The sequence below is a fragment of the Anguilla anguilla genome, chromosome 2 (genome assembly GCF_013347855.1).
Source record: "Anguilla anguilla isolate fAngAng1 chromosome 2, fAngAng1.pri, whole genome shotgun sequence".
Lineage (NCBI taxonomy): Eukaryota > Metazoa > Chordata > Actinopteri > Anguilliformes > Anguillidae > Anguilla > Anguilla anguilla.
Window position 1 is genome coordinate 32,845,833 of NC_049202.1, and position 12,854 is coordinate 32,858,686.

Below are 12,854 nucleotides of genomic sequence, written 5' to 3' on the forward strand. Positions count from 1 at the left end.
GCAATGAGTATTGTACCTTATCGAACCTGTGTTTTGTAGTTGTTCCAATGACCACGACATGCACTTTTGTATGTTTTGAAACATTTGAAACTTTTGAAAGCGTCTGCTAAATAAATGTAATGTTGCCCAGCTATGTGTCTGTGCGTGGCAAGCTGATATTGGGTGTGTGTGTGTGTCTGTGTGTTTGACGTCTTGCACTAATGTGTTTAATCCCTCTCAATCCCACAGCAAGCCGAGCATGAGAACGAGAAAAGGAAGAAGCAGGAGGCTGCAGAGGAGGCCGGCGAGGCACCTGCCACGCCCATCAAGAATGAGCCCGCAGGGCACAAGGTGTGTTGGGTACTGCATCATACCTCAGTCTCAGTTGTGATTGGATGTCCTCCTGTATGCTGACATCAAGGCCAAAGCCAATACAGTTTTTCTAACAAATTAGCAAAAAAACACTACAGAAAGCGGCACGAGACGGCAAAAACGATGCCCATTCCACACTTCATATTTGCGCTAACGAAGTAAAACTGTAAGTGATTAACCTTTGACCTGTGGAAGATGCCCATGATGCCCAAGATGCCCCAGATGGATCTCATCGCGGAGCTCAAAAAGAGGCAGGTGAAGCCCGTGGTGAGAGAAGGTAAAGACGGGGCCATCGAGGATATCATCACAGGTGAGTAGGACAGTCGGGGTCATTTACTCATGAGAGGAAGGGGGTTCATCATCGCCGATGGGGGGGAACCAAGTTACCCACTCTTAAAGATTTTATCTGCTTTACTCGCTTTGCTATGTAAGTGTACCTATGACTTTAATATTAATGCTTGTTTTTTCCCATTCTTTCCCTTCTCTCTTTTGTCTGAAACCGTACCATTTCCCCTCTCCTTCACAACCATCCACGTGGCATGAATTTGCATGACCGTATCATCAAACTGCTACTGCCTTATCTCATCAATCCCTAACTCATGGTCGCCCTGCATTGACCTCACATGCTTTATCTCCCTTGGCTTATCTCTTCTCACTGGAAAAACTCTTTCCCTCCCTCTCTCTTTCTCTCAATCCGACACGCAATATGCTCAACCCCTACCGATCATTATTTTTTTCCTATACTTTCCAAACCTTACTCTCCATCTTTCCCTCCTTTATCTTTCTCTCTGGTTGGCGCGGGGCAGCTTTGAAGGCTGTACCCTTCACGGCTCGATCTGGCAAGCGCTCGTCTCGTCTGCTCTGCGACTCCGGCTACGGCGATGAGAGTCCATCGTAGCCGCGGCTCTCTCGCTCTCTCTCTTTCCCTCTGTAGGTATCTCTGCAGGTGGGAGGGGACTTGAAACTAACACTTGGGGAAGGGGGTGTGATAGGAGGGAACACTAGGGTAGAACTGGGCTATGATTGGGCAAGGAAGGGGAGAGGGACAGGTGGTAAATGGTCTGGGGAAGAGTACAAAGAGTAGATGGGTTGGTTCATTTGGGAAGAATGAGTTAAGGTGTTACTCACTTGCATCTGTGACATTATCGATTATACCTTTCCACTGTTTCTCTGTCCCAAAGCATGGTGGGACACATATACGTTTCCCATGACTGCTGGTAGTGAGTCTGTCTGTCTTCCCTTGCCAGACCTGAGGAACCAGCCATACAGACGGACAGACGGGGCCCGGCTAAGTAGCAAAAAGAAACCGGGACAGCAGCTCCAGGTGTCTTCTGACATCTCTCTGTGACGCGCTACAGCACACCTGTAGCACACCATGTGACACACACATGCAAACACTCACTCACACATGAATGCACGTGCACCAGGAAAGCCAAACAAAAGCAAAGTGGCCCTCTCCCCCTAGACAGTGTGTGTACTGTAGGTGTCTCTGACTCAACGCTACATGGCTGCAGGCCAGCTCTCCGAGCTGATTCAGCTTCGCTTGTTGTTTCACAGCTCAGTGCCAGCAGCTGCAGACAAAACCCACTGTGTCTTTGCCTTTGCCTTTGAAAGCTGTGCTGATGCTTTATAACATCCTGAATAAAGATGTCACATCCTTCCCAGTGTAAACCAATACCTGTGCTAGGGTACTGGCTGTCAGAGAAGGCTCTTTTCGCGGCAGTGGAGATCTTATAAGGCTGTGTAACCTGTAAGAACTTCATCGAATTCCATTTTTGTAGTTCTTAGCTTGTTTGTTTAAATCGGAAATGTTTTTTAATGGAACGATAAGACTGGATCTGACCAAAGATGAATAGCATACAGCAGTGGTTCTCAACCTCGGTCCTGGGGGCCCATTGTGTATGCTGTTTTTCGTTCCAACCACAATTGCAATCTCGGAGTTGTAACAAGCTGTTATTTTTCCTTAATTAGGTGCTTCTCATGACAGAGGGATTATTTGCCTGCTTAAGCCACCTTGTGTCAGAAATAGCTACGCATGCCATAAAGAATAAAAGTCCCATATTCACATTGTGCTATATTGTAGACGATTAGGTAAAAAGGTTAAAGAAAACTTTTTAACTAATCAAAATAAAGACTGAGGCAAATCAACAGGTTCCTAATTGGGGAAAGTGTGGACACCTGGCCACTAAATCTAATCATTTGATAGATAACGAAGAATTCAAAAACAAAGAAAATTATAACGAGTCAAACCTGTATTGTGCTAAATAGTTTAAGGGAAATATTATGCACTTAAAGCACTTAAACACATGTGTTCAGCAACCTAATTAGGAGCCTATTAATTCCCCTCGTTAATTTGATCTGTTAAAAATGTTACCTCTTTTTAAGTGATTGTTTGCAATCACTTAAAAAGCAACACAATAACACAATGGGATTTTATTCTTCATGCCATGCATAGCAATTTCTGACATTATGTGGATTAAGAGGGTAAATAATTCCTCTTAATTAAGAAAAATGAACAGCTTGTTAAAATTCTGAGATCGCAATTGTGGTTGGAACGAAAACCAGCATACACAGTGGGCCCCCAGGACTGAGGTTGAGTACCACTGGCATACAGGAATGCAATGACTCTCCGTTCTTATCTCCCTGCCTCTATTGGTCAGTGAGGGAATTACCTGAATGTCCAGAGAGAAACTGAGTATTTAATATACATGTAATATTTATTACAAGATTATGTGACCTCTTGGCAATAGAAAGAGGCACTATCGAGTCCCGGTAACTCCCTATGAACATCTAACTCATTCACTAAATCATTGGCTAATGTATATATGACCTGAAAAACTGCTTAACCTACATGTACATGTCCATGCAGCACAGCCTGTATGTATGTGTAGTGGAAAAAAACTAACAAAAAAACCTTGGGACTGCTAAAAACCCATTTTTTATCAGCCTGGGCCTGTTCAGTAAATGGCATGCAGTCGTCTGTGACCTGACCTTCGAAGCAAATTGCAATAGACTGTAATTTAGCAATACACTGTAGTCGCTAGGCTTATATACTATAATACAGATGACCTTTGCTCAGGTGCAAGCCTAGAAGACAGTTTGTATGTATTATATTGAAAAAGATTTTTTTTTTAATGAATGTGTAACAATTACTCAACCTTTTTAAGGCCTTCATTGGATGTTTTTGTTACTTTTGTTTTGAACTAATAAAGATTTTTATATTGTGGTAGACGTCTGTCGATATATGATTTAATGAAATCTAGAATAAGTTAAAGCTTTTCTATTAAGGCTCTTATTCTATATAAATTGTTCAGATTAAACCCATCTACAGTGCTGTGCCATTGCTTAGGCGTCTCACCCTATAGTAAATCACATGATCAATTCCTACACACAGAATACACCTTCTGGGTTATTAAGTGTTGCCAAGGTTTAAACAAAACCTAATTTTAGCATGTCTGTGGAAGATGTGTTCACCACTGAGAAAATGAACGTTGCAACTACACCCTGACATTTAGAGAACAGTGATAGGAGAAAGTCTGATTGCAGAAAAAGTTCCTACATTTGAATCCAGATGTTGCTGAAATATGATTAAAATGAGTAATTAGTAAATGATCATTGCTACATTAGACTTCTTGTTTAAGGCTACATTAAAAAAGGCCCAGTTACTTTGTGGTAGCACATAAGCTGGAATGCAGTTCTGCAGAACAGTCTTTCTAACTAATGGGGCCAAATAAAATAACCTGGAACATTAAATAGGACAGTAAGCATGCATTAGTTATGTCGTGTTCTTATCAACATAACATTTTATGGCCATATATATGTTCTTGTTTAAAAAAAAAACAAAAAAAACAGCTCTTTAATGAGCTGAAATCGAGCCTGTTGCCTAACCATATTTCTGTCTCTGCTATTATAAGTTAACCCACATAAGATAATGGTAAAATCCATGTAAAAACTTAAATTTTCCAAGTAATGGGATATGTCTGCTACTGTAATATTTTTTCCTTTTCCCATTTTAAGCCTATTCAGTGCCTGATGATAGCTGCTACGCATTATTGGGCCTGTTTTCTTAATTCTTACCTTAGCATGGAAGTGGTCACTGGAAACAGAGCTGAGCAGCAAGCACAGGTGTGTGGGCCGTTTAATGCAGGCTGCACTTCGCCAAGCTGGGTCAGTGGATTTAGTGTTGTAGCTGCAAAGACACACTCACACAACCACTCCCCCGCCCACTCCCCTCCACACCCCACCCCACCCGACACATACGGGGCACTTCCTTGCATTTAAAAAATATTTCCAAGTCACACAATAACGGACACCGCTGTTTACAGATATATTTTTATTAAGGTCTTTACAGTCATCTTTGAAGTGAAAATGGCTAAATGGGAAATTGTTAGTTTCCCTTATGATTTCTGGATGAATGGTTTCAGCAACATGGTGCTGATATGGAATGTACCAAGATACATCACTGTGATTGGACGAGCCGTGCATCTGTCTGCACAGCAGTGAAATGGACAAATGAACACTGTGCTTGTTCACAATTAAGAACCCATGACTTGACTGTACAAGAGAGCCGCAATTAGTCACACAAACACAGCAATTATGTACAAAAGACACAGTCTCTGTCTTCAGTTTTCTCACAAAAGAAGCACATTTCTCACAGAATATCATGGCATCCACACTGATTAGTTAGTTAGTTTTCATAGTTTTATTTTTGTATTTTTTGTTGTTCATAAAATCACTAGTCTACAAATGGAAGCATCACTCAGAAAAACACAGTCGGTTGGTTGATGGTAAAGGTCTCAAACCTTCTTGGTCTCATCTTTATTGAATCCACCACTCTTTTTCTTAATATTACAGACCACAATAAAACTCATCATGCCTGATCCACAAACACATGGTATAATTAAAAAAGATTATTTCTCTCTACAGTATTTGATCTTTTTGAACTTACATTTATTTAAAAAAACATACTGTAGACTTTTTTTTTGACTGCACCGTGCAATTGCTTGGAATATACATGCATTATTTGAGACTTTTTTTCCTTTCGGTTTGTTTAAAAAAAAAATCTGGACATCAAACTGTAGATTCCCTCTCTAGAACGATTCAGTCTATATACAAATTTATTTCTCTTTTGATGCCATGAGCTTGAACACCCACACATTCATGTAGAAACCTTCAAATTAACCATAGACGTCATGAAAAATATGTGTATACATATATAGATATAATATATATATATATTTCTTGTTTCATTTTAAAAATAAAAATTTGAAATAATAACTCTGCCAAAGACAGCTTATTCCATCAGTTGCCCTTGGACAGGGAGTGATTGGGAGAGGGGTGTAAAATGTGCTCTCAGTTGTGCCCCCCGTGTGCTCAGGGTCATTCGGGGTGAACTCATCGGTAAAGGGGAACACCCCTCCTCCAATGGCCCACGCTGCCCATCAGTATAAAGCGCATCAGTTTTTGTAGAGCTGAAAACAATACCTCTGTTATTGTTTAGCCAGAGGAATGGTTTGCTGTGGCTGTGTCCCCTAGAGGAGCTCCTGGTCTGCGAACTGGACTTCTGACCAGTGCGTGGAACAGTGTCAAAAAGCTGATGGCCAGAATCTGGGGGACCCAAACTACACCCGGTTCACAACAATCGGTGCAGAAAACAGCCTCGGCCAAAGTGCTCAAGTTTCACATGTTGTACTCTTACTCAAGAATAACAATGAGACATCTGCCTATATCTCACATAAACAGCTTATGAAGGAATTTTAGAGGCTATATTGTTGTGTCCTGTTGTAATGGACAAGAACTATAAAAGCAGAGTCCATTTTGTGCGAAAGCAGTGGGAGAGATAAAAGTGGGGCATGGGAAAAGGAAAAAAGCCGATGAAGAAAAATTATTAGAAGCTTGAAGAGGCCAATTATTATTATTTTTTTTACAATTATCCAGTACTTACAGCAGAGAAAAGGTCTTGAAATCAAAATTTAAATCTAAGGTTGTTTGCTGGAAGCAGCAGGGGCCTCTGTGCTAAGTGTACATTGTGCAGGTTGGGAATGGCAGTGCAGAAAAAGGAGAGAGACAGACACACAGAACAGTGATGTGGGCCTCCGTGCATCTGACGCTCCAGGTCTCATAAGACGCTTGTTCGCATGACATCACTGCGATGTCATCAGGTTGAAAGAACATCGCAGGAAGGTCACGAGAATACACTGACACTGGGGAGTGTTTTTTTTGGGGGTTCACCGGTCAGCTTCCTCATTCTCTGTGTTCAGGGACCATTATTTCCCTGATACCCGCAACTCAGAAACACTCATTAACTGTTCGCTGCCCTCTGTTACACTGTTCCTCACAGCCATTATTACACGTGTTGCTTCAGTTTTTGCTTGTTATTGCAGTTGGCCTTGCCTCTCTCATAAAGCATAGGCAGGCTGGGTAAAGACACAGGGACTCTGAGCCCCGTGCTTTTAAAACCCCTTTTCCGAAACCACACCGCCATATCCTCGCCTCTTGTTTTAAAATGAAAGACAACACTGGCACAACAAAAGCAGAAGACACAAAGTAGCACTTTCGGAGACTTCTGTGAAATCATATTGCTCGATGACAATGAGTCCACAGAAATTCTAGAACAAACCAACTGAAACAAACAAAGCACTTCAAATCAACCCATACTTCGAAAAAAAAAAAAAAATACGATAGACACAACTGTTTATATATTACATATGCACTTATTATATATTTCCAACTAAATATAAAAATGTTAGCTGATTCAATAAAAATGTCTCATTTGCGAGTAAAATTATTTGCTAAAATGGTGTACCTTTTCAAGAATAAAAAAACTGTACAAAAAAGCATACGTATTGTGTATAAAAAAACAAACAGATGAGGATCTCATTTGACATTGTATAATATTTAACCTATATAGCACACATTTCTTCACACTATATATTAATTTCATACACAAACATCTCACTAAAGATATATTTATAATTCTATATACTTCTTTTAGTTTTTTTTTTTTGTATCAACTCTTTGTATTAAATTATCTATATGTGCTTGATTGGAGAGGGAACACACAGGCCAAACTGAAGGCTTGGTTCCGGTTCTTTTGCTCCCCCTCTAGTTTTCTATGTCTACAGTATTGAAAACTTCTCCCTCCATTAATGCAAGAAAAGTCTAAGGTATCTGTGGACTTGTAGCTGCTCCCAGATGGCTGCAGAGCTGAATTAGTCTTTCTCGCAGGGTGTTGAATTGAGCGGTTCGCGTTATGCGTGTGTGTGTGTGTGTGTGCGGAGCTGCATAAATCAGTGGATCTCTTTCGTGTCATTACACTAAGAGAACCCTAGGTGGAGCTCTACCAGCTTCAGCCAGCGTCCGGCATCGGCATTAGCTGAGCATTCTGTGAAGCGAGCCCTGAACTTGCATAAAAGAGGGGACAGGACAGGAAGAGTGGCGAGCGTGCGCTCACTGTATTGGGTCCACAGGAGCCACGACGGGATTCAGGCTGTGAAACAGCGAGATCTCCAGCGCAGTTTTGTTTCTTCCGCGGAACGACTCGGTCGTCCACCCGTTCTTTTTGATCCCTGAAAGCTGAGAGTTGCAGCGCTCTAGACTTTCCCATCCTTTGTGCGACTGTCAGTCAAAACAAATGCACCCCCCCCCCCCCCCCCACAACACCATAGACCTACCCCCTGTTGGGGCAGTTCACACAAGCCAGCTTCAAGCCATTTACAGCGGGTGGTGGGGCGGGGCGGGGCGGGGCAGGGGCAACCGCTGATATTTCACCATGACATTCTAACAGGGCTCAGCCGGTCCGGGACAGACGGACACAGAGGGCGGGCCGACGCTACTCCCTTCTCTGGGGAGCCACGTCCGTACAGCTCATCACGCAGACGTACGCCAAAGCCACTCCATCTTCCCACATCAATACAGGCCCCCGCTGACACCTATCACTGTGACACGTTCACGCGTCGCCGTTTCGGAACGAAGCTGCGGGTCGGAGCAACGGGGAGACGGACAGTCGCCCGGCGGCAGCTGCGGTGAGATCTCCGAAAAGCGTGAGAGACAGGCACCGTCGCGCGCCCTTCGAGCGAGTCGCGGACGTGCGGTCGAAGTCAGGGCCAATGACCGAACTGGAGAAGCACGAGCGGCCATTACTCAGGCGACGCTCCACCTACAGCAGCCGCGTGCATATTTAAATCATAATAGGAAAGAGGCAAGAGAAGTTCTGAATGTGTCGTTTGTTCTTGTTATTAATGGTAGGTATTTGCTATTGAAAGAAATGAGCCATCCCTGTTACAATAACTTTCTCACAAACAAAAAAAACCCCCGCCTTTCTTCCCCATTGTTCGGACGACACACTGTACCTAATAGCCTCGTACAGCAAAAAAAAAAAAATTGCTCTTAACAGCACCGGTGTTGCCGTGTAAATTGTTTTGAAATGCTTCACACGGCATGCCAAATCATTTCCAGGACATCTCGGGCGATACTGCCCCTCCTATCAGCTTTCGTGTTTCGTTTCGCGCCGCAGTTAATCAATTCTGCAAACACACAACAGAGAATGAACAACCCAGTCAAACATGAAGGCGAAAATTAGTAACGACGTGTTGCTTGTGCCTTGACACAACAGGAGCAATATTTTTTCCATTGTGGTCACAAACTTCCATTTCCCATAGTAAACACCGACCTAGTTCGTCAAGAAAAAACATCCACTTTAAAACCAGAGGTCCAGTTTGCTCGCCTGCAGTGAACATTGTCTACAGTGTCAAGGAAGGAGTGGTCTCGTGGTGAGAAGAGTTTGAGAAGCATCGATAGTCACAGAGATCCTCCTTTCACTGCATTACACTGGCAGAACCACAAAATACTGCACCTACCAGCAACACACCAGCCAAGGCTGCAATTTCAGCCCTATTTACTCTAGTCATGTCCCCCCTCCCTCTCCCTCTCTCTCTCTAATCTCCTATGACCTCCTACCCTTTGAAAAAGTAAGGGAAAGCAACTGTGAGTTCATGTTTACAGAGGCAGACTGCAGCAAACAAGAAAGCATCACATTTATGTCTTCTCTGAAATATGATTCTGCATACTGTGGATGCACCAAGAACCTGCATTTTCCAGTTTCTCACATAATAAAATCGGTATCATAGACTGTCAATGACCTGGTGGTAGGGGGATAAAATTATGGGCTTGGGTGTGACTGCGTGTGTACCATGGACAGATATCACTACCTGCCAGACGGTCCAAATGCCACTCCTGCCCCACTGGTCCCAAAAACACTGATTGTCTAATAGTTTCACTCTACACTCTATAGTTTTACTGTCTTATATCCACATCATAATCAATCTTTTATCCACATCATAATTAAACAACAGCAAGCTTATTTACCTAGTATTTGTATATCCATTTACCTTTAAACGTATGCATTGGTTATTTTCTGTAACGTTCTCAAACATCTCCAAAAAGCAACAGCAACATAGGACTACTGTCCCTTTAAGTCCTCATTCCATTGTCCTAACTCCTGCTCGTTCTTCATTATTTGCATACCTTTCAGTCATCTGGACGGTAAGTGAGTTACCCAGACCATTACCACTTTTGCTTAGCAGCACAGTTTTGAGAGAAATGTTGACTAGCACCAGTTTTTCAACAGACTATGAAGAATTGATTAATGTTGAAAAAAATGTAAAACTGTCCTCTCTTGTTGGTTCACCTTTTTGCAGTAGAAAAAATGATATGAATCTCATAGCACAATCACTGAATCTGATTATTGCAACTATTTTTTTTTAAATATTCCTCGCAAGTAGAAAATAGTATCTTGAAGAGATAGAAGCTAGGTTGCATTGTACTGTATGAAATTTGGCTAAGGTGAATGGGCTGGGCATTTTCCACAAAGGATTTTATGTTGGATTGATTCTGCATATCCATACCTCTAAGGGCAGCTGGCAGTGACATTCTGAACCTACAGTTGCCATGGTGAGGAACCAGCGGTACGGCTAAAGGAGGGAACGGCCGACCGGTTTATAGCACGCGGTTCAACCGACTGGACCGCGCACAGAACCGAAATACAGAAGCGGCAGGCCTGAGGATTTGTGAGCAGTTGGCAGTGGAGAGGGCACACGCCTGCAGGTTAGCTTATGACTGTTGTTAACTCTCACAGGGGACCAGACTGAGGGGGACTGTCCTGGGAATGTGACTCTTCCAGCAGGCTCACGGAGTTCAGCGGTTAAATTGCCCCTCACTGAAAAGTCTGAATCATAAAGAGAGTGAAACCAGGAAACAGCACCAAAAAAGACAAAAATACACAAGAGGGAAAAGATCTGGAGGGATCGTCCAATGCTTTGCCGATGGTCCCTTCTGTGTTGGACTGGACAGGGCTGTCACATGTCCTGTGTTTTTTCATGTATATTTTTTGGGCTTCATTCTGAAGTTTTGATGTCCCATGATCCTCTCTGCTCACTGGGAGCCGGGTTTGGGCAGCTCTTGCCGCCGTGCTCCTTGAAGCTGTTGAGGCTGCAGTATTGGAGGCCGCGGCCGGAGGGCTTGAGGCCCAGCGAGGACAGGGTTAGCGGGGTCAGCTGCGTGGGCGAGGACGGCGAAGAGGAGGAGGAGGGGCTGGTGGAGGTGGGCGAGGAGGCGGTCGCGGCGGCGTTCGTCGCGCGCCCGCCGGGCGGCGGGGCCGGGAAGGGGTGCGTCTCTCTGAGCAGCCGCTGGCGGAAGGCGGGGGAGAGCAGGGCCTCCGCGCTCAGGCCCGATGCCGACAGGCTGGACAGCAGAGCCTCAGCTGAGCCGGAGGAGGCCGGCAGGGACGAGGAGAGCGCCCCCTCCTGGGGGTACCTCTTCAGGCCCGGGGCGATGGCGGCGGTGGACGGGGGCAGGGCCGAGAGCGAGCGGCTCGAGAAGGCGACGTTCCGCAGCTCTGATAGGCTACTGCTGCTGCCGCTCAGAGCCTATAGGCACAGTCCCCAGGGCAGAAGAGGGAAGGGTGGAGAAAGGAGGAGAAGAATAAGAAGAAGAAGAAGAAGAAGGAGAAGAAGAAGATGAAGAATAAAAAGAAGAAGAAGAAGAAGAAGAAGGAGGAATTTGGGAGGGTTTCAGAGAAGAGAAACAGAAAAGAAAGCACAGTCTTATAGTCGGGGAGGCCGATTAGGCCTGCTGGGGCCTCGTTGTCCTCCCATCCCGCAAACAGAGACAGGGTGGCAGGAGTTTTAAAGGGAGCACTGGGCCAGGTGGACTTCTGGGGCAGGGGCTTGCTGGACAGGTGGGCGAAGCTCCGGGGGCCAGCGGGGTGGGGAGGAGAGGGGGGGGGGGGGTAGCAGTTTTGAAGTTGAGGTGAACCAGGAGGAAGTGAAGGAGGAGAAAGGGCAGTTGAACAGGGCGCTTACTGCTGACCCTGTGTACGACGCGGGGTGCAAGCATTGGGGTGTCGCCGGGCGGGCGGGACACGCGGACAGACAGGTTGTGGAGAAACGGGCAGGCAGGTGAAGCGGGTGAAGGGTGAGGGGGTGAGGGGGTGGGGGGGTGGAGTGGGTGAAGACAAGAGAAAACAAAAACAGAACAAACACAGGAATTAATTATTCAGGTTACAATTCACATGCATGGTGCCAGCCATGTGTACCTTATACTTTATGGTGGTCAAAAAACATCTTTCAACATAAATTTCATAACACTTATGACTTTACATGCAACAATACTGTGTGGAAAAGCAGCACTGTTACCGATCACCTTGGCATTGTCACAGAAATTCAGGTGGTTCAGGGGCCTCATTTGCAAAAGTTGGTACGTGCAGATTTCATCCTAAATTCAACAGATTTGATCGTATGTGAAAACTGCTGAGTCAAGCCTTTTTTTCAGACAAAAGAATATTTTGCCAATCCCCTCACATATAGAGGTGTAAAGGCTATTATAAATGCAGATATAAAATTTATGTTTTCAACTTACATTACAGGCATTTAGCAGACGCTCTTATCCAGAGCGACTTACACAACGTTTACATAGCATTTTAACATTGTATCCATTTATACAGCCGGATATATACTGAAGTAATGCAGATTAAGTACCTTGCTCAAGGGTACAACGGCAGTGTCCTACCCAGGAATCAAACCTATGATCTTTTGGTTACAAGCCCAGTTCCTTACCCACTGTGCTACACTGCCACTACTTTATTATTTTATTTAAATAATGTTTTTTTTTAATACTATGAGGAACAATGTTGTGGGAGGAGCATTAACATCATCAAGTGTGCAAACCTTAAACAGAACAGCCCAATATAATAATGATAATGATAATTTTATAAATCATTCATGGGAAAATTTTAGGAAATGATCATATGCTCACATTTAGGATGCATTCAAAGATGATTTTATAAATGAGGCCCCAGATGCATATGTGGAAATGGACATTACAGTTGTAATGCTGCGGTGGGCCCACAGAGGGCGCTGTGCTGTCAGATCACTCCCGTCACTGCGACCCTCTCGTGGGATCAAAGCTCTGCTGCGGCTGACACTTAGCAGGCAGTCGGCAGAGAA

The 12,854-nt window shown here is 44.2% G+C and overlaps 2 protein-coding genes across 14 annotated transcripts in view; one reads left to right on the top strand and one right to left on the bottom strand.

Annotated features, from left to right (window-relative positions):
* The window catches only part of fmnl1a (formin-like 1a), a 45,760-nt gene extending 42,180 nt beyond the window's left edge, over positions 1-3,580 (top strand). The window contains exons 24-27 of one of the 2 annotated variants that reach the window (XM_035406258.1): positions 229-330; positions 547-661; positions 1,158-1,281; positions 1,599-3,580. In XM_035406258.1, coding sequence (XP_035262149.1) covers positions 229-330; positions 547-661; positions 1,158-1,249 — 309 coding nt within the window. In that variant the 3' untranslated portion in view covers positions 1,250-1,281; positions 1,599-3,580. The remainder of the gene's footprint in view (positions 1-228; positions 331-546; positions 662-1,157; positions 1,282-1,598) is intronic. The other variant, XM_035406257.1, reaches the window with a different exon arrangement.
* A 1,089-nt stretch (positions 3,581-4,669) lies between these two features.
* Positions 4,670-12,854, bottom strand: part of LOC118219803 (SRC kinase signaling inhibitor 1-like) — a 148,754-nt gene continuing 140,569 nt past the window's right edge. For 11 of the 12 annotated variants that reach the window (XM_035403230.1, XM_035403229.1, XM_035403228.1 and 8 more), the window contains one exon: positions 4,670-11,276. In XM_035403230.1, coding sequence (XP_035259121.1) covers positions 10,746-11,276 — 531 coding nt within the window. In that variant the 3' untranslated portion in view covers positions 4,670-10,745. Of the gene's footprint in view, positions 11,720-12,854 lie in introns of all 12 variants that reach the window. The other variant, XM_035403240.1, reaches the window with a different exon arrangement.